Here is a 21,528-nt window from a genome sequence, read left to right as displayed (position 1 = left end):
GGTGATGCTGCAACCAGCTCTGCCCACCCTGGGGTCCCTCTGAATCTGTCAGGCTCCGCACTCAAGCCCCAGGGACATGGGGACACTCAACACCCAAGCCAGCGCCTCTGCGGCACTCCTGGCTTGGATCCCTCTCTCACCCTGGGATGCAGAGGGGTGATGCTGGGACCACCCTGGAGTCCCCCTGGGGCTGCAACCCACTGTGGTGACATCCTGGGGATGGGAGCCATGGTGACACCCTGGGGATGGGCTCCCCTTCCATGGCACTGGATGAGAGGATGCTCAGAGGACCGGGCAGGCAATGGCTGGGGCAGTGGAGGGAAGGGAGGGGAAGGGACGGGAAGGGAGGGGAGGGGAAGGGGGGCCCCCACGGCCCAGCATGGCCGAGCCAGAGCACTAGCCAAGAGTCGGCAGCTTTGTTCCAGGTGCCGGCTCCCTTTTTTTCATTAGGCTAATGGGATGCGGATGCATTATTCCATTCCACATGCTGCTAATGAACCACTCAGGCCAGTGCATTTGCATTAATGTGCAAAGCACTGGAGGAGGGTGGAGTGGCTGCATCTGGCCAAGGCTGACCTTCCCCACACCGCCCAACCTCCCCAAGCCATGCTGCGCTCCCACCGCGCTCCCACTGCCCCTCCAGACCCTGGATCCCCTCACGATGGCTCCGACGCACATTCCATGACACTGTAACCAGCCCTGAGCCATCCCAAACTCGCTGCCCATGTTATCCTCTTGCCTACACCAGGCCTGGCCAACTTCACCACCCCTTCCCACACGGATCCTGGATGACACCCCACTGCGGGCAGCCCGCTCTGCACCCCATCCCCGACACGGAGGCAACCACAGCATCCCTCCTGCACTTCCCAAAAAGCAAACACTCCCACCTCCCGCAAGGAATCCCGCTCAGAATGTCTCTCAGTTATTTGTCCTGGGACCTCCCAGCACCACCCCAGAACTGCCCTCCAGCGCCCCAGGGGAGCGGGGGGCTGTCTCCCAAGGCTGCCCCCCACCCTGGTGCTGGCAGGCAGTGCCGGGCGCGGGCGTCATTGGAGCCCTTGGGTTGTTTGTTACGGTTCCCAACTGCCTCCGTCCCCGGAGAGGTTTCGAAGGCGAGTGACCCACGAACTGGAATGCGCAAAGCCTCCAGCAAACAGAGCCAGCTGCCTGCGCCCGCACAGGGGGGGCGGCGAGGGGAGAGCAGCCGGCCCCGCGGCACGGCACAGCACAGCACGGCATGGCACGGCAAAGCATGGCACAGCACGGCACAGCAAAGCATGGCACAGCACAGCAAGGCATGGCACGGCACGGCACGGCACAGCATGGCACAGCACAGCAAAGCATGGCACGGCACGGCACGGCACAGCATGGCACAGCACAGCAAAGCATGGCACGGCATGGCACAGCACAGCAAGGCATGGCACACCACAGCAAAGCATGGCACACCACAGCAAAGCATGGCTCACAGCACGGCACGACATGGCACATCTTGGCTCCATGCACACCCCAACACTCCCAAGGTGGGCAACTTCCCGCACAGGGTGAGATGAGAGCAGTCCATTGGCCTTGTCCTGTCCCCAGCACCGCCAGCTATTGCAACAGGCCTCCAACCTTCTATGCTCTGCTTCCCACCTCCCTCCCAGCCTGTTTGTTTGGCAGCACGTGGCCTCCCAGAGCTGTGCTGGGACGATGCTTCACCCCTTGCCCGGCTGCGAGACACACGCCCTTGGATGGGCTGAAGGGCCTCTAGGGCACAGGACAACACAGTGGCAGTGCCAGACCCTGCCTTGGGCTGTGCCACCCTCCCCAGGAGCCGGAGGGCTCCCAGATGGAATCAGTGCAGATGGGCATGGCCCTGCCCGCCCTGAGGGGCACAGCGGGGTCTCAGCACCTCCGTGCCCAGTGCGTGTGTGAAGCCCCCGCGCCCAAGCGCGTGCACACGGGTGTCTGGGTTTGTCACAGCCTGGTGAGCAAGTTAATCTCAGGCTCCCTGACACGTGGAATAAAATCGCGATCCCATAATGGAATTCATTCATCTTCCTGTCCAGGCTGAGAACAAGCCCCCTGCTGCCCGCCAGGGCAAGGTGGCTGGTGCCCAGCTCCCAGCTGGGGGTCCCTGCCTGCACCCACTCTCCTCCCTGCCACGGGACTGGACTGGCACTGGAGCAATGATCCCATGAGTGGAAGCCCAGGAAAGTGCCAAACTCTGGGTGCTGCAAAGTGTCCCCTTCCCAGGGGACCTCAGCCACATCCGTGGGGTTAGTCAGCGTCACCAGGGAGGGTTGGCATCCCCCCAGGGTGGTCCGGGGTCCTGCCGTGCCAAAGGGCAGCCACAGCACTCAAGAGAGGGGAAAGGGAAACTGAGGCAGGCAGCGTTGGGAAAGGGCAATCTGAGTGGCAGGAAGGAGACAGGGGAAAATGTCCCTCTGTCCCCATGTTGTCCCTCTGTCCCCACAGCTCCTTCTCCACTGCCAGTGCCTTGACCAACCCTGGCAGGCAGGACCTCTGCAGGGATGGCACTGGTTGGGGTACCCATGGGGACCCCAGCATGTCCTCAGGGTCGGCTCACCCAGAGCCACAGGTATAAGTGACAGGGAAAAGCTCAGGAGGCTGAGTGGGGCAGGAGGCCACAGGATTGTCACACTGCCCCGTGCCTCAGTTTCCCTCTGGCACCCAAGTCGAGGCCACCCCCAGGCGGGAAAGTGGCCCCGCAGACAGAGGAGGAGGAGGAGGAGGAGAAGGAGGAGAAGGAGGAGGGCTGCTCCTTCCCGGGCACACAAAGCCCCTTTCATAGGGGCTGAGTTTGGATTTCCTCTGCCAGCCCAGCACCTCACTGCCTCCTGCCCTGCCAGAAACGCTGCGGTCAGAGCAGGGGGCTGGTGGGTGGGATGCCTGCAGGGGGCACAGGGACCTTCAGGTGGCTTCATCCCTCACCCTGACCATCCCCGTGATCTTCCCCTCCTGTCAGCTTTTAATTATATCCCTAATAAAAGTCGCTTTGCAGGGGAATAGGAGCTTTGTTGCTCAGGAGCTCATCTGCTCCTGCTGCTCCTTCCCTGCTTTAAACCATAATCCTTAGCTGGGGACACTGCAATTAGCCACCACAGGGCTGGGCACCGTGTCACCGAGGATTAGGGCTCCCTTCAGCGGGGAGCTGGGGGACACGGCCCTGCCGTGGGTCGATGGCTCTGTGTGGGATGGGCTGTCCCCCTCTGCAGCCCCCAAAGGAGGGTGACAAGCCTCGAGCCAGGCAGCCCCCAGTCCAACTCCTGCAGGTACCCACCACCCTGCACTGCATCAGAGCCACTGGGTTGGTTTTGGGGTGCACTGGAACCACAGACTCTGAGCTGACCCCTCTGGAGTCCCCCCGCACAAACAGACCCAAGGAGGAATTCCCAGGGGTTGGGTGGCTTTGAGCAACATGACTTTGGGGACAAAAATTGAGCTGGGGGCACCAACAGGAGCCTCAGCCCACACTTCTGCATGTTTGTGAGCCCCAGTGCCCATTCCCAGGGCGCCGTGTCCCCAGGAGGGGAAACTGAGGCACAGGGCACCAGGTGCCCATGACACAACACCTGGAGGAGCTGGGGAGGGATGTGACGCCAGTGTGGTGACAGTGACATGTGACCTTCGTGCACAGTGCAAAGACCACATCTGCAGCACAGCAAAGGGGTCACTGGACCCCTCGAAGCCCCTGAAAGGAGCCCATGCGTTGCTCCCGGGTGCCTCTCACCAATCAGCCTCTTCCCAGGGCTGGAAGGGGAACGGGAGCGCTCGTTAGCAGCCGCTCATTAAGAGCCCTCTGGGAGGATGAAGGTACCGGGGGCACCTGCACCTCCGTTTAATGAGCTGCAGCACCATTAAATGCTGGAGGGGACCTTGGGCACGGTGCGGGTGCTGGTGTGGGGGGCTGACCCCCACCCTGACCCCCACTCTGACCCCCACCCAAGCACGGTGTGGGTCCTGTGCTGGTGTGGCCATGCGAAAGGGAGGGATGTGGCAAGTTGAGTCATGGTGACAACTGCAGCAGTGGTGGCAGCTGCTGCCAGGAACACCCTGAGCTCCCCACCAGCCCTGGAGGGCACCGTGGGGCCTCCTCTCCCCCTTTCTAACCCACAGGGGCTGCACGGGGAGGGTGACGGTGACAGTTTGTGACAGGACACCTGAGACCCCAATGTGGGGACCTCCCCACTGTGGGTGCCCCCAAACTGGGAAGGGGACTGACATCCTGCCCCCAAGGATGCACCCAGAGCTCCCAGTCTGACCATTAAAAGCACAGCCTCACACAGCACCTAGAGGGGACCCTCGGGGGGCAATCTCCCCAGTGCACCCCACACTGGGGCGATGCCACGGCCCCCACTCCAGCCCCCAGTCCCGCAGGACGCCTGGGTCCCCACCCTCGCACCCACCCGCGTGGGGCTCTCCCTCGTTAATGTTTACTCGGGTTCGTTAGTGCCAGCACATCGCCATGGCAACCCTGCAAGCTGCGCCGTCGCCATCCGCGCCACCGTCGCGAGGCTTGGGGACGTCCCCACGCGTGGGGTCACCGCGGGCACCCACCATCGCGGACACCCATCACCGCCACCCACCCACCCCGGGCGTGTGGGGCTGGGGGCACCGTGGGGAGCAAAGGGGGCACACACATACACACCACACACACACCACACACACACACCCCGGGGTTCACCACCTCCCCACTGGGCTGACATGGCTCGGTGTCACCCAGCCGGGGGTGACAGCACCCGCCGCTCGCCCCCGAAGCGCCCACCGCCGCGCCAGGGCTGCAGGCGTGTGCGGGCGCTGCCAACACGCCTCGGTGCTGCATTATTTATAAACCGGAGGAGCAGAGGGCTCGGCAGCAGCTGCAGAGCCCTCCCGGGCCACCCTGCCCGGCATCACGCAGCCACTGAGCCCGCTGGTACCGCGGCCCCAGCAGCCAGGAGGGACGATGGGGACGAGGGTGCCTGTGGGGCTGGCAGAGCCACGGGGCACCCAGATGCCACCCTGGTGTCCCCTTGCATGTGGTGGGTGGCTGGTGCAGCATGTGGGGATGTCTGGTGTGTCCCTGTGTCCCCTGCGATGGCACAGCACCCCAACTGCCTTGTGCCACCTCAACCTCACTCCTGCCACCTCACCTGCCTCCTGTCACCTCAACCTGCCTCCTGTCACCTTCACCTGTCTCCTGTCACCCCAACCTGCCTCCTGCCACCTCAATCTGCCTTGTGCCACTTCAACCTGCTCCTGCCACCCTGACCTGTCTCCTGCCACCCCAACCTGCTCCTGCCACTCCAACCTCCCTATTGCCACCTCGACCTCCTTCCTGTCAGCCCAGCCTGCCTCCTGTCACCTCAACCTGCTTATGTCACCCTAAGCTGCCTCATTCCACTGCGTGACCCCATTGCAGAGGGGGCTGGGTGATGGCAGCACAGGGGTGCCCCCCACCCCCCCCAGGCCCAGCCAGCCCCCCATGGCTGAGCCCTGGCTGTCCACCAGGAGCAGGATGCGTTCCTGGCGTTTTCTCCCACCACGGGCTCCGTTGGCTACAGCAAACAGGTTTTCCTTAAGCTTTGCAGAATCCACCCACCTCCTTCCCCCCTACGAGTCCCACCTCCAGGCTGATGGGGAGAAGGAAGGAGCGGGGGGGGGGGGGAAGGGGGGCGGGGAGCGTGTGGAGGGGGAAAGGCTGAATTGGGGCTTTTAATTTTTCATTATTAATTTCCCATCGACGCCGAGGGGCGTCGGGGCTCGCTCAGCCGCCCCCAGCATCGCCCCCCGCGCTCCCGCGTGCTCTCTCGGAGCTCTGCACCGGCTGAAGCCGAGCCAGGCTGCCGATAGGATTAATTCTGCATGACTGCCCATCTCCGCGGGGGGATCTAAGACCCTCAGGCCTGCAGCAATCTTTAAAATTCCTCCAGCCCAACTTAATTCCCTCTTCCTGCAGAGCTGGCGCATCTGCTGCAGTCAGGCACGGAGAGAAGGAGACGGAGGGAGAGGGGGGGACGGTGGGCACCCAGGAACGCCGTCGGCTCCGGCGCCAAGTGGTGGCCCTGCTATGGTGGTCATGGTGCTGTGTTGTCACCGTGGGGTCACCCAAAGCCACACCGCTCACCCATCCCAACCCTGTGGGTGGTTTGTGCTGGGGACGGGGGAAACTGAGTCACACTGGAAGGCAGGGACAGATGCAGCCCCCTGCGCTGTTGTCACCCTCCTGTCCCCTCTGGGACTCCCCAAAGCAGGAGGTTGATTTTAAAATGGGTTTTTTCCATCACCTATGAGCTCTGCCTCTCCAACCAAGGGCTTGTTCAGACCCCACCCTCACTCTCCACAGCCCCAAAGGACAGGCTGCCAGCAAGCACTCAGGGTCCAAGAAACCTGGATTTTGGGACAGCTCATGGAAACACAGTTCCTGCTTTGGAACAGCAGCATGGAGGGGGGAAACTCCCTCCTCCTCAGCCCCTTTCCCAGGTGACACAGACCCAGCATCACCTGGAGGCCACGCACACCCATCCCCACCCCATGGGACCCCCTGCCCACAGCAGCCACCTCCAGAGAGAGCGTCAGGACAAGCAGCCTGGCCAAGCCTGGGGGTGCTCCCCCCAAAGCCCCGCCATGCACCGCGGCAGCCCGAGGATGGTGGCGTGTCCCCGCGCTTTGAAGGCTCAGCCGCCACCACGCCGAGCCTGGCAGCCGGCGGGCAGAGCTAACCTTCAGGGGGTGACAGGGAGAGGAAACCGCGGGAGGGATGGATGGAGGGATAGAGGGATGGAGGGAGGAATGGAGGGAGGGATGGAGGGAGGAATGGAGAGAGGGATGGAGGGAGGGATGGAGGGAGGGAGGGATGAAGGGAGGGATGGAGGGATGGATGGATGGTACAGCCACCACGCTCCACCCCTGATGCGCCCACCATCCACCCGTCATCCACAGCCACCTTCCCAAGGTGGATCCAGGAGAACCATCCCTTTTTTCCTCCTTGCCTCCAAGTTGCCCGGCTCGCCAGGCAGCCGAGGAGCGCAGCCCAGCCCAGCTGCCGGCAGAGCTGCGGATACATGCATTTAAATCACTTATATCTTTACTTTCTCCTGCGCTGGCTGTGAGATGGGCTTTTTTTTGCATGCGTAATTAGGGGGTGGAACAGATGGCGGAGGGTTCGTTTAAAGTAATGCATCCATTAAAATAACCTTCGCTGTCGGGGACTGCGCTCCGGCAGGGCCCTGTTTCACCGGGGGCGGTGGGGAGGGTGGGGGGGGCTTTGTTTGGAGAGGACAGGGGTGTTGGACTTTGGGAAGGGGGCTGGAGTGTGCATTCCCTCTGGGATGCATCATCCCAGATCGTGGGATGAAGGCTACACCAACCTGTGTTGCCACTGATGAGTTCTGCATGAGAGCTGGGGGCCAAACTGGGACCAAACTGGGGGCAAACTGGGGTTGAACGGGTATTCTCCAGGGCTCAGTTTCCATAGCAATATGTTGGCAGTGAGAAGGTGGGGATGCAAAGCCCAGGTTGGGGAGGATGCCAACAGTCTTTGTGGTGGACAGTCCTTGTGGGTAACCCCAGCATTCCCCATCCAGAGCTGCCTCCCTTGGGGACCGTGCCCAACTCTGTCCCCCACCCACCAGAGACTCCAAAACAAGCTGGAGGAGGACATTGCCACGCAGCACCAGCCGCCTCTCCTGTTTCAAACCCCGGGTTCCCGGGAGAGGCAGGAGGGCTTTGTTCAGGCACCGGAGGAGCGGAGGCCAGAGAAAGCAGGAGTGCCCTGCCAGCTCTTGTGTTTCACTCCCAAGGAATGCCGGGGAGGGGAGGGGAACGCTGCTCCCCCCGCTTCCCGCCCCGCTGGGCGCCCAGCCCGGCTGCAGGGTGCTGGGGCTGGGAGGAAGAGGAGGGATGAAGGATGGGGAGGCGGGCGTCGCGCGGATGCCGTGGTACCACCACGTGCAGCCGGGGCTGGCAGAGAGTGGGCTGGGAAAAGGGGGGCACACACGGTGACACACACACCCAGGGTGACACGGCCATGCCAAGCCCCGCACCAGCTCGGCTGGAGCAAATAATTCCAAGCAAGAGCTGCTGAGCTCCCCTGTCTGGGAGGAAAGGGGGAGTCCCCCTGTGGGTATCCCCTAAATTCTGGGGGGCCCAGAGAGGCCAAGGAAGGAGGGGTGGGGAAGAGCAAAAGCAGCAGAGACATCAGAGCCACCCAAGCGTGTTCAAATATTTAGTGTGCACTTGTGAAGGTGCTTCTGCTGCCTTTAGGGCATCGCTTCGTTGGAAGCACTGGAGAGGTGGGAACTGGGGGGATGGGGACCAAATGCCAGGGATTTGCTGGGGGGGGTGTCTCTCTTTTCCACCTGGGCTGGGAGGGCCAAGGCATAGCGAGCCCAGGGAGGGTTGGGACAAGCTCAGCTTTGCCCTGAGCTCGGGCACTGCCTCGGCACCCACTACCCAGCCACAGCCCTTGGACCCCATGGGACACATCTCGCCATCCTCCTCCTCCTCCTCTTCCTCCAGCCCCTCTGTGCCTCGCTGGTTCCCCACACTCCCACTCATCACCACCCTGGGGTGTCCCCAAGCACCATGGTGGCCCAGGGGACAACCGGAGGCTATGGCAACGTGGCACGTGACACCAACGGCAGCCGTGGTGTGCCAGGGATGGCAATGGCAGGCACCAGGGTGAGGGACCGAGGGGACACATAGGATGGGAGGGCTGGGGACCACCAGAGACACGCCAACAGCCAGGAGGGGAACGCAGCAGGACACTGATCACAGGGTGACAAAGCTCCCCAGAGCAGGGAGGGGAGAAGCCCCTCTGGTTTGCCCTCCCCAGACCCACAGACACACCAAGGAGCTGTGCTGGCAAAACACCGGGTTTCACCCCATCCCCACACGGCTCCCCAGCACCGAGTCCCTGCCCCACCAACCCCACTCCCACTCCCTGATCCGGAACTGCTCCGGCTCACCCCTGTCCTCTCACCTGCCATCACCTCCCTGTCACACTCCAGGCTCACCCTGAGCCTCCACAGGCGTTTCACGCGCCCCCTTTGGTGCACCCCAACACCATGAGCCCTTCCAGCTCCCCAGCCAACAATCCGCCGGGAAAAACCGGTCCCAAAAACCTTCCCCACATCCGCGCCAGCTCTGCGGGTCTGGGGGGGCCGCAGCCGGCCCCCCGCTCGCCAAGAACAATAGCGCCTTGTTCCAGCCCAGCTCCGTCCTCTCCTCCCTGGGCAAAGCCCTGGCCACTCTCACCTCTACGTTCCTCTTGCTGTTTCCCAGCTCCCTCCTGCCAAATCCCCGTTCCCGAGCGCTTCTCCTCCCCGCGGGTCCATATTAAGCTACATTCTCCTTTCAGCTGGGTGGAAAACAGCAGTAATAACCATGTGGAGAGAGCCGTGCCCCCCACCTCCACTTCCCTCCCACTTTGGGGTTCAAATTTCATTTCAGCAAAAAAGCTTCCCCCGCCTCCAATTTCTTCCCCCAAACCGAGTCGCTGTCGTCGCGTCTGATCTCGGCAGGGGCCGTATGGATGCTCAGCTCCTCCTGGTTCAGGATCTGCTGCCAATCTGGACCTCGCAAACTGGTTCTCACACAGCTCCCGCCTAGCACCTCCCTCCCAGCAGTTATTGTCCCTCCTCAGCCACCCAGACCCAGCTCTCTCCCTGCCACCCTGCTCTGCTGTCACCCTGCCACCCTGTTTCCTGCCACCATGCTCCTCTGCCACCCTTCTTCCTGCTCCCTTGCTCTGTCACCCTGCTGCCCTGCCACCCTGCTGCCCTGTCACCCTCCTCCTCTGCCACCCTTCTCCCTGCCACCCTGCTCTATCACCCTGCTCCACTGTCACCCTGCTCTCTGCCACTCCTCTCCCACGGCACCCTGCTCTCCTGCTCCCCCATCACCCCATTCTGTGCCACCCTTCTCCCTGCCACCCTGCTCCACTGTCACGCTGGTTCCCTGCTACCCCACTCCCTGCCACCCTGTTTCCTCTGTGACCCTACTCGCCCTGCCACCTTGGTTTCTGTCACTCCCTGACACTGTGCTCTTCTGTCCCCCCTTCCCAGTGCCATCCCTGCTCCCCATGCCCCTCATCCAGCGCCTCACAGGGCGCCACACTCCCCTCCCACCCCTGCTTCTGCCCGGGCACATCCATCCCAAACCAAACCACTGACTTCACCAGGCAAGATTTATTCCCGGCAAATTCCCAGGGGGCCAGCGGGGCTGGCAGCTGGCAGGGAGCAGAGCGTCCCTGCTGCCTCCAGCCCGGCAGCCTCCCTCTTTCCCGCAGCTGAGGAGCTCATCTCCCTCGCCCAAGGCGCTCCATCCTCCTCCAGATATTTTAGGCCCAGGTTTTGCGAGGAATGTTCAGGCGCTGAGCCCAAGCCGATGCGCTGAAGTCAGCAGGAGGCGAAGAGCGAAGAGGGAAGAGGGAAAAGGGAAGAGTGTGCGTGGGGCTCAGGGCCCTGGGGGCGGCAGCAGTGACACGGGCATGGGATGGGATGGGATGGGATGGGATGGGATGGGATGGGATGGGATGGGATGGGATGGGATAGGATGGGATGGGATGGGATGGTGGGATGGGATGGCATGCTGCTCCCTCTGCCTGGAGCTGGTTTAGCTGTGGGAAGGGCAGAGGTTGGAGCTGGCAGATGCCAGAGCTGCTTTTCTCTCCCTCCCAGAGGATCAATACCACATTTTGCCACTCCCCCGTCTCCCGCCTCGAGCCAGGCCAGGCTGCACCAGTGCTCGCCCACTGGCACAGTGGGATTTGGAAAGGGGAGGGGTCCCCAACACTGTCTGTTCCCTTCACTGAGGAGTGGAAGGAGGTGTTTTCACCAGGGTGGAGTGTCCCTCTGCCAACACCTGCACAGACTCATTGAAACACCCAGGATCTGCATGGCAGCCTCATCCCTGTACATCAAACCCTGCACACCCATTCCTGTCCATGTGCCAAACCCTGCACACCAAACCCTGCCTGCACACCAAACCCTGTACACCAAACCCTGCACTCCAAACCCTGCACACCAAACCCTGCACACCAAACCCTGCACTCCAAACCCTGCCTGCACACCAAACCCTGCCTGCACACCAAACCCTGCCTGCACACCAAACCCTGTACACCAAACCCTGCACTCCAAACCCTGCACACCAAACCCTGCACTCCAAACCCTGCACACCAAACCCTGCACACCAAACCCTGCCTGCACACCAAACCCTGCACACCAAACCCTGCCTGCCTACCAAACCCTGCCTGCACACCAAACCCTGTACACCAAACCCTGCACTCCAAACCCTGCACACCAAACCCTGCACACCAAACCCTGCCTGCACACCAAACCCTGCACACCAAACCCTGCCTGCCTACCAAACCCTGCCTGCACACCAAACCGTGCACACCAAACCCTGCACACCAAACCCTGCACTCCAAACCCTGCACACCAAACCCTGCACACCAAACCCTGCACTCCAAACCCTGCCTGCACACCAAACCCTGCACTCCAAACCCTTTCTGTGCACACCAGACCCTGCACACCAATCCCTGCCTGCACACCACACTTTGCCCACACATCAAACCTTGTACACCAAACTCTTGCCTGTACACTAATCCCTGCACACCAATCCCCATCCAAGCACCAAACTTGTCTGCACACCAAAACCTTTCTGTGCACACCAAACTCTGAACACCAGTTCCTGCCCATACATCACTCCCTGCCTGCACACCAAACCCTGCACACCAAACCTTCTCTGCACACCAAACCCTGCACACCAAACCTTCTCTGCACACCAAACCCTGCACACCAAACCATGCCCACACACCAAACCCTGCCTGTACACTAAAACCACACACCAAACTCTGCCCACCAAGCCCTGCCTGCACACCAAACGCTGCCAGCACACCCAAACTCTCCCTGCACACCAAACACTGCCCATGCACATGCCAACAGTTCCTGCTCACACCCCCTCTTCCTGCCTTCACCCCACTGACCCCCTGCACCCTCCCAAACACCCCCCACTGCCACCCTGGCACCGTGGCAGCTCATCACCCCTCTGAGCCGGGCTGGGTGTCCGGGGGTTTCTCCAGGTGCCGAGGGAGTCCCTGGCGTGGCGGCACACGCCAGCCCCTGTCACGGCCTCGCTGGCACCGCGCGCCCGACGTGCTCCGACAGGTGAGCCCCCGGGGCAGCGTTCCTGCCTGGGCCGGCAACTGTCCCCACCGGGCAGCCAGTTTGCCGGCATGTTCCTTCCCAGCACGTCCCTCCCTCCTTCCTTCCACATCCAGCCTCCCTCGGCCGGAGAAAGGGGGGAGCCGACAGATTTTAATGAGCTCCCCGGAGGCACCGCTCCGCACCCCCCCATCCTCCCGCCTCTTCCCGCGCCCGGGAACCGATGCTCTGAAACACAACCCTCGGTGGCAAGCCTGGAAAAAAACCACAGGGCACATTTCGCCCCCCCCTTTTCCCTTCCCTCCTCGCCTCCCCCAGCTTTTTTTTGCTCTCCTGCCGATGCCAAAGACCCAGCCGGGCTCTTGTGCTTTCACTCGCAGCTGCAGCTGCCGATTTTCGCTGTAAGCCCTTGTGCCTAGAAGGCCCAGAGCGAGGGATTCTGGGACGTGGTGATTGAAGACAGCACCAGCACGGAGACCATTGCTCAGACTTTCCCTGTCTGTCGCCCCAACGCTCAACCCACAGAGAGGGAGGGAAAGAATAAAAAAAAAAGGAAGAAAAAAGGGAAAAAAAAGAAAGATGGAGAGGGGAAAAAAAAAAAAGAAAGAAACCACTGGACTGGAGCTCGCCCCTTCCCACCCACGCCGAGGGCACGGTCTGCTGTGCTGGCACCAAGCACCCAGGCAGGCAGTACATGGAGACAGGGTGAGCCCCCCAGCCCTGTGACACCCTGGTGAACTCTGAATTCAACGCCAAATCCCACCAGAAGTGCACTGGATCCCTCTCGCCTCACAGCCTGCTGTACATCACCCTAAAAACTCCCAGTGGGAAGCTGAGTGCAGCCCAGTTGTTTCCCTTCTGGGTTATTTTTAAGGGAAAAAACATCCAAGGCAGCTTTTGAGCCACTGTGTACAGCACAGGGTGAACACTGGGGTGCGGGTACGAAGGGAGGTCACACTGAGCAGGATGCCGGGTCCCCGTGGGAAGCTGAATGCTCCCCGCAGTGCTGGGACTGCCAGGATGCACCCTGGAGCCAAGCAAACACCCTGGGAATATGTCACCATGTCCCCTTCACATGCACAACCCCCCGAGGAAGGAGGTCCGCAGCACCCTGGGTGTCCAGACATGCCTGGGAAGGTCCCACGGGATCGAATCCCTGCCCTCCAGCACGCGCAAGGCACCGCTCAGCATGTGCCCCGAGGCAAAGCGGGATCAACTCCAGCCCGGACGGATGCGCGGTGGGGAGTGGGGGAACGGGGCTGGGACCCTGCAGACCCCCATGCCGGCGAGAGCAGGGGGTGTGCTGAGCATCCCCCGGCCAGCTGAGCCCCCGCGCCCCGAAAACCGCCCCCGGCAGCGCCGGCTCCCCGAGGACCACACGGCGCATCCCAGCCCCGAAGTTTGGCGGGCGGCGGGGCTGGGGAGGGGACAGCAGCGGGTAGGGAGGGGGGGGACACACATCTGCGACGCATTCAGGAGCCATCCCGCATCCGGGCAGCCCGGCCACAGCCCGGCATCCAGCCGGCCGGCCCCGGGGGGGAACGCTGCCATATCACCAGGCAAAAAAATCCCCCCCACATCCCTCCCGCTCCTGTTACCGAGCCCGGAAGAAGGAAACAGCCCTCCCCACCGCTGCCCTGTTTACCAAGAGCTGGTTCCAAGCACTCGGGAGAATAGCAGGAGCATTTCAAGGCCCTGTTTCCACTCGGCTGACACACACTATTTATAGAAGCCCACAATTCTCCCAGAGCTTTCCTCGGGATCTCAGCAGAAATAGCCTGCCCCGGGTCTCTGCTGCCTCCTCTAAGGAGGCCAGGGCAGCGCCGGCCCCCCCAGGCTTCCCGTAACCTTCCATGGGCTTCCATGGCTTCTCCTCCGCCGGCCGCCCCGCTCCCGGCGTGTCCTTGGCTACCCCGTCCCTGCCACGGTGCCAACCCTTCTCCCCCAAGGCATCCCCACCTCCTGCCCGACCGGCTCCCGGCGGGCGCGCGGAGGCTCCGGCTGCTGTCCGGGAACGAACGGGGCCGGGGTGGCCGGAGTGTCCGACGGGGGGAACACGGCAGCAGCCCCGCGAAAGCCACCTCCCGCCTGACTGCATCGGAGCGCGGCGGAGCCCCGGGGGACTCGCACCGGGGATGGAGTTGGCCTATTCAGGTTACAGAGACATGGCAGAGCGGAATTTGGCGCCGCGCCATCCCTTCTCCAGCCCCCCCCTCTCCGCCCTCCTCTTTCCCCTCCGCTCCCCAGCACCACCACCACCCTCCCCTGCAAATTCCACAGCCCAGCAGGAGAAGCCAGTGTAAGGGGACACCTGGGGGGGCGAGGAAAGGCGGGGAGGCTTGGGAGGGGGGCCCCCGATTCAGACCACGGGGCCCCAGTTCAGACCACGCGCCCCCCCCGGGTCTGACCACGCCGGCGCCAGGGTGGGCAAGCAAGCGGGGCAGGATCCGTGCCCGTCGCCCCGGGGGTTCGCTTCTGCTCTCTGTCACGCCAGGATAAATCTGGAGTGACTCCACCGCGCGCTGTGCCACACAATGAGCTCACCCTGCCGCTTTTGGGGGGCTCTTCTGGCAGCCACGGGCCGAGGCGGGTGGGGGCACGAGGCCACCTGGCCCTGGGCACAGCCACGTCGTTCCCCCCAGCACGTAAACAAGCAGGCACCCAGGTGTCTCCACCTGCGAGGGCCTTGGGGACACCAAACACATCCCCAAGGTGGGCAGAGGGGCTGGCGTCAGCGTGACCCCAGGGGGTGACTCCAGCCCCTGCCAAAGCCACCGTGGGTCCCCCGTGGTCCCCGTCACAAGCACCGAGGGGCCGCGCAGGGGGGGGGGGTTTAAATCAGCTGATCGATAAAAACAAATCAAAGGGGGGATGAGGGATGACAGGCACCGGAGTGACAACCGCTTGCCGAGCCCCGCGCCACGGACCTCGCAACTTCACCGGCGGGGCTGCGGGGAGACCCCACGCCCTCCACGCCCCCCCAGCCCCCCGAGGCTGCCCCTCGAGGGCCGGGCCAGCCCGCCGCTTCCCGGGGCCAGGCTGCCAGGGGAAGGGGGTGGGATGCTGTGCCCCGAGGGGGTCCTCATGTCCCCCGGGGAGCCCCCCTAACCCCCAGCGCTGTTGACAGGCTCTGCCTTCTAGTGGCCGGAGCCGGCTCTGACAGCTGTCACTCACCGCTCGCACCCGGGGGGGGGCGGGGGGTGAAGACGCGGGGGGGGGGTTGTCCAGGGGGAGGCGACCGAACTCGTGGACATGGCAGCCCACCCCGCCATGGGGGGCTCGCCCCGGCGCCCCCCCCCCCACCTCCCGCACGCCCCTCCCCGCCCCAAGTGCCATTAAACTCCGGCAATTTGGCACTAACTCGCCGCGCAACTTCAGCGGAGGGGACGGCGCGGGGGGGGACACACACGCGCGACACGCCGCCTCCTCCTCCCCTCCTCCCGCTCTGCCCAAAGGGGGTGTCCCGTGTGTCCTCCCCCCTCCCAGCCCCACACAAAGGCGGGGGTCCCCGGTACTCACCCGCCGGCTCCTGCGCTCCGCGCCCCTCGGAGCCCGCCCGCTTGGGGAGGCTCCTGCCGCCCGCCGGGGCTGCGTCCTGACCGGCCGCGGGGGTCCCGGAGCCCTCGGCACCGCTCGCCACCTTCAACGAGAGCATTTCCAGCGCCTCCTGCTCACATTCTCCCCAGGCAACTCCGCTCCTGCCAGCCCGCCCCCTCCTCCGTCCCCTGCCTGCTCTTTCCTCCTTCCCTCTCCCCCCCCTCCACCCCTCTATTTTATTTTTTCCGGGATTTTCTCTCCCCTCTACCGCTCAGCTTATTTTTTGCCCCTTTTTTCCCCCTTTTTTTTTTCTCCCCCTATTTTCCACCTTTTTTCCCCCTCTTTTTTTTCCTCCTCTCTTTTCTTGCCCCCCCCCTTCGCCTCTCACACACACACAAAAGGCAGCGGAGCGGGAGGCGGAGGGGAACCGACCTCCCCTCTGCGCCTCCGCCGCTCGCCGCCTGCGGAAAGCAAAGAAAGACACAGCGCAGCAGAGCCCTGGCTTGCCGCTGCCTCCCCCCTTCCTCCTCCTCCTCCCTCCTCCTCCTCCTCCTCCTCCTCCACCACCTCCTCCCTCTCTCTTGCCTTCTGCCGCTCCCGGCTTTGTGGGGGCTGGGATAAAAGGGGGGGAGCAGAGCCGGCGGCCAGGCGCGCCCAGCCCCTCGCTCCTCTCTCCGTGCGCGGCGGGGACCGCGGCTCCGCTTCGCTCCGCTGTCAGCGGCACGGCCAGCATCCGGCACCCCGGGGAGCCGTGCAGCACCGCCGGGGCATGCCGGGCCTTGTAGTCCTTCCTTTCCCCCCCCTCTTTTTTTTCCCCTCCTTCCTTCCCCCCCCTTTTTTTTCTCCTCCCAGTCGCTGCGAAGCGCGCAGGGAGGGGCGCAAACGGGCGCGCAGCCGTTGCGCGCTGCTTTGGGAGGGGGGGATACTTACGGAGAGGGGGTACTTTGAGGGGGGCACCCTCGGGGGACGGTAACACCCCCAACCCGGGTTGCCCCCCCTCCCCGAGGTCCCAGTGGGATGCGCGGGGCATTGCTGCCCTCTCCCGGGTTGCACCCGCACTGCGCACCCCCTCCTGAGGGATGCAGGATTTGGGGATATACCCCCCCTCCCCTGCCGCCCTCCGCCCACAATCCGGGGTGCGCTTCATCACCCTCTCCAACTCAGCACCCCTGCGCCCTCACACACCCTATGGAGCCAAGAATCTCGCTGAAGCCAAGTATTCCCCTGGAGCCAAGTATTCCCCTGGAGCCAAACACCTTCTTTTTTCCTTTCCCCTACCACTTTTAACTCTTTTTTTTTTCCCAGTCAAAAGCTCTTTCTGAGGCCTGGAAACACCCCTGCTGTTTGCTAACACCCTGCTCCTCCAATTTCATTGGGACACAGCACTGTGTCCCCTCTTGGCCACATCCCAGGGGGAACGCCAGAAGGGAAGGTGGTGACCAAGACCCCTTAGGACAGAGGTGGCAGAGCAGGGAGCTGCCCCCCAGCTCCCTGATCACCCCATAACCTCCCTCCCCACGGCTCCATGGAGCATCTCCCCAGCACCAACTCTCCGTCGCTGTTAATGTTCCCACAGCCGGGTAGATACAATATAATTAAAGTAGATAATACCAGTGATGTTTGTTATGACACCGTGTTTTTGTGAGTGACGAGTGAAGGGTTAACTCCAGGGAATTGGGAATATTGCTTGCCTGCTAATAACACGTGAGTCATCGATGGAATAACACATGGGTGCAGGGAGAGACACAGCACCTGGCTCCACAGCAGCCCTCTGCCTGCGCGGGGCAGCTCGGGGTTGGATGTGTGTTTTTGGATCAACAGGCAGCAAGGAAGGAGTGAGTCTGTGCTCTGGATTCGCACTGGGCACCCCAGTTTCGCTGCCGAAATGGGATGAACTGGTGAGCTGGGGTCAAGCTGAGAGTCACCTTCCAGCAGGGACCTATTGCAGCTGGAGAGGCGTCAGCTCCGTCCCCTCTGGGTGCCCCAGTGGGATCAGCGGGGCTGGATTTGGGACTGCCTGGACTCTGCACACCCCGGATAAGGATGGGGCATGGACTGCATCGCTCCTGGGAGCGGAGCAGAGAGGAGGCCTGGGCTCCAGCCCGGTCAGCAGAGGAATCTGCACACGCAAACAGGATCGCTGCAATTGCTGGTGGCTGAGTGAGCAACTTTGCAGGCTTCCTCGTCCCCTCGCCCTGAATGTCAGCTTTGAATTTTCTTGCTATTTTTAGGGATGGTTCAAAAAAAAAAAAAAAACCACCGAGGAGGATCCCTCCCTTCTCGCCTTGCAGGGCTCTGCGCCCCATGAATATTGCAAGGCTGTGGATCACTGTACCTGTGCAGGGATGGGGGGAGTGAGACAGAGGGACAGGGCAGGGAAGAGAGAGAGGTCGTGCAAAAAACATGACATTGCAAGCAGAATGGGTTAGAATGTAAAAGATTTATTAATTTAATCCGAAGCATTAAAAGGTCATGTATTAATCAAAGAGATGCTTAAAACTGTCAAAGTCCTTTGTCAGGTTTGAAGTGCATCTCTATAGTTATCATAAAATATATATATCAGCCTGGCATGGAGCCCTGGGCAGGGCTGGGGGAGGATGAGGAGGAAAATGAGGCGCTTCACGGTGGGATGGACACCCCTATACCAGCCCTGCCAGGCTCCTATGGGTGCCCAGCACCTCCAAGCTGAGTTGGGTGCCTTGTGGGTCACCCCACTTGTCCCCAGGCCTGGGTTTGTCCCCCCTCAACTCAGGCTTGTGTCCTGCAGTGTCTTTGGGGTTGTCTTTGGGGTGTGGGTTTGGGGTAGAGATGGGGAGATGGGCATGATGGGGTGGGGAGCAGGGTCCCCAGTTGTCCCCATGAGCACAGGTGGCTCCCAGCCATGCCAGGGGACATTGAGGCAGGTGAGTTGTGTCCACGTCACTCGTGTCCCAACTCCGCGGGTGCTCAGCCCTGCCAGGATCTCTTTGTACCTGGGGAGGTGGATGGCAGAGTCGGGTCCCCAGGGCCACTCGGGTCACCCGGGCACCCTGTCCCCTCTCCCAGCCAAGTGCTGTGTCAGCAGCGTTGGCGTGGACTTACGCTACCATCTAGTGGCTGCTTTGCCGAGCCGGGGCCACCGCTGTCCCCGGCTCAGCCCGTGTCCCCGCACCCCGCACCCCACTCCGCTCCCCAAACCCGGGGAGGCAAAGCCACTCCCGTGGGCAGGATCAGGGGGGCCTGCCTGGGTTTGTCCCCTCAAAGCTGGGGTTGGCTTGGCTGGGGAGTGGTGGCAGTTGTCACACCGAAATGTCCCCGTGGTAGGAGAAGGGCTTTGGGGGCAATGGGGAGCTGTGGGGGAGATCTGGGGTGCGCGGGGACGTGGGGGGAGAGGCGACAGCGAAAGGTGTTGGTGTTTTGTTGGGATACAGGAGTTGCCTTTGTGGGGAGCAGGGTCCAGAGACTCTAAAGGGGTTTGGGGGTGTCCTGCCCCTCTGACGTCTGTGGGGGGTTTGGGCCAGCCAGATTTTACCTCCATAAATATAACTGCGGCAGAAGAGCCCCATTTATCGCTGAATTCCAGCCTCAGGCTGCCCCGGAGCAGCAGCAAAACCATCCCAGATTTCTCCCAATAAAACCATTTCCGAGCAGCCCCGTGTCTGGCAAAGCAGAGCTCCCGCTGTGCCCCCTCCCCATCGCCTGTGTCTGTGCTGTCACCTGACCCTCCCCACGCCCAACAAACCTCCGTCCCCAAATCCTGCTGCTCCCCCACTGCTCTCACAGATGCTGCTGTTGTTGGAGCACAGCTCTTCCCAATTATCTGTTGTTTTTCCACGGAAAAAAGGTGTCCCCTCCCAGCGACTGGTGCCGAGCTGCTGGACGACTGCAGATAAATCCGTCTGTGCCTCAGTTTCCCCTCTGGGAACACAGTCCCTGCAGGCCTGGACCAGCAGGCTCAAGCCTGGTCAAGCTTAAACCCACATTTTTGGCCATTTTCCACTGTTGTCTGGCCATTGCTGCCGTGGAGACGTGGCTCTGATCCACGACCCAGGAGCTCTGCAGGCTTTGCCAGTCCCTGGGGAGGCGGGACCGAGGGAGACAGGGACAAAGCCCTGCCCTGCCCTGGGTGGGGATGGCTCCTTCCCATGCTCGAGGGTCCCCAGCAGCGTCTTGGGGGCACAGGGACCCCCAGGGAGGGCAGCAGTGCCGCGGCCCCCCCCCGTGCCAGGGTCTGCAGTGCTGGCCATCTGCGGCGGTCTCACACCTGCGCCCACCGCGCGCTTGGCACTGGGTGGGCACGCTGGATCCAGACCCCCCTGCCGTGAGCCCCTACTGTGGGCCCAGGCTGGCACAGCGCTGGCAGAGCAGCCATCCGGAGAGGGGATGGGCAGGGTGTGTGGGCAGTGCTGGCCACTGTGGGCATGGGGTTCCTGGGGAGCTTTGGGGGCACCTGGTGGTGCTGGATCAGTCCCGGTGGTGCTGGATCAACCCCCGTGGTGCTGAGCTGCTCTGGCTCCTCTCTGAAGATGTTGCAGCTGTGACACTGCAAGGACTGACCAGCCAGGAGAGGAAGAGCCCCCCCAGCCTTGCCCTCTCCACCACCACAGCCATCAAGCCCCCAGCCCAAACTCTGCAGCAAAAATGAGCCCGCAGCACTTTGGGGGGTCCCAGCCTCCTTCCCCACCTCCCCATTGCTCCTGGCTCCAGGGTGGACCCTGCTGGGAGCTGCAGGGGCTCTGTGAGGGGTGACCCTGGGAGCGGGGGTGGCTGTGCCCCCCAGCAGTTGTCCCTCCACCCCTGATCGATGCAGCCCAGCATTAACATAAAATCGATGCCCCCTCCCCTGCCCAGCCTGCGGTCACCCCACAGCAAAACCCTTTAACCCCTTCAGCCCTCCTGGGGCACCCGTGGAGGGAGAGGGGGGAAGGACAGCATGGAGAGCCCTCCCCAGCCCTCTCACACAGGTCCCTGCAGTCTTGGGCCCCACTCTGTCCCCAAGAGCTTTCACACTCATGACACCCAAGGCAAATATCGGGGACACATTCGGGTGACATGACCATGGTCACACAGGGATTGTGGTGGCACAACCACATGGAGAAGCACGTGGCTGAATCCGCGTGGATCCCTGGGGCACAGCAGGGTCAGCACAAACCCTCTGCCCCTGCCCTGACCCACTCCTGCCACCAGGACCGCTGGGGACAAGGGACCTTGGCTGGGGACATGAAGGGGTGGCATTGCTTCCAGTTGGGAGCTGGACAGAGAATGCTGGGATCAGCCCCTCTGAATGCACAGGCAGGCAGGAATGGGCAGGTATCAGGCAGGAATGGGTAGGAACAGGCAGGAATGGGCAGGAACCAGGCAGGAACAGGCAGTAACAAGGCAGGAATGGGCAGGAACCAGGCAGGAACAGGCAGTAACAAGGCAGGAATGGGCAGGAATGAGCAGGAACAGGGATGGAGTCAAGGCCAGCACAGCTGGGGCTCAGCACACCGGGGTCCATCCTGCAGCACCCCTCAGTCCTGGATTGGATTCGGGTCCCTGTGGCCCCCCCAAGCCAGCCCAGCTCTATGCAACCTCCAGTTGCAATTAAATGGAGTCTTTAATTACTAGCAATGAGTCACAGATGGACCCTGCCCAGCACCAGTGCCAGCCAGGGGCACAGAGGGGGGGACCCCAACCCTGCTTTGTCCCAGTGCTGTGCTGGGGGTTGAACTGGGGTGCTCCCCCTGTCTGGAGGACTCTGTGTCCCCCTCGGGGATGTGGAGGGACAGCACGTGTGTCCCCCTGTCCCCAGGCCCAGGGGACACATGGGGTGGGTGAGACGTGTGAGCCCCACACAGCAGGAGGGTGGTTTGGGGGTGCT

General features: G+C 62.6%; 1 protein-coding gene across 4 annotated transcripts in view; it reads right to left on the bottom strand.

The window, feature by feature from the left end:
* AHDC1 (AT-hook DNA binding motif containing 1) overlaps positions 1–16,383 on the bottom strand; it is a 53,270-nt gene extending 36,887 nt beyond the window's left edge. The window contains exons 1-2 of one of the 4 annotated variants that reach the window (XM_071576652.1): positions 16,272–16,383; positions 15,669–15,789 (exon numbers count right to left, since the gene is read on the bottom strand). Coding sequence is in view for 2 of the 4 variants with exons in the window: in XM_071576650.1 (XP_071432751.1) it covers positions 9,241–9,430 (190 nt within the window). In the remaining 2 variants the exon portion in view is untranslated. Of the gene's footprint in view, positions 1–9,240; positions 9,798–15,668; positions 16,212–16,271 lie in introns of those variants that run through there. The other 3 variants (XM_071576653.1, XM_071576651.1, XM_071576650.1) reach the window with 3 other exon arrangements.
* Positions 16,384–21,528: the final 5,145 nt, after the last annotated feature.

This window comes from Pithys albifrons, chromosome 24, assembly GCF_047495875.1.
Source record: "Pithys albifrons albifrons isolate INPA30051 chromosome 24, PitAlb_v1, whole genome shotgun sequence".
In the NCBI taxonomy this organism is placed as follows: domain Eukaryota; kingdom Metazoa; phylum Chordata; class Aves; order Passeriformes; family Thamnophilidae; genus Pithys; species Pithys albifrons.
This window is presented reverse-complemented; position numbering and strand designations above follow the sequence as displayed.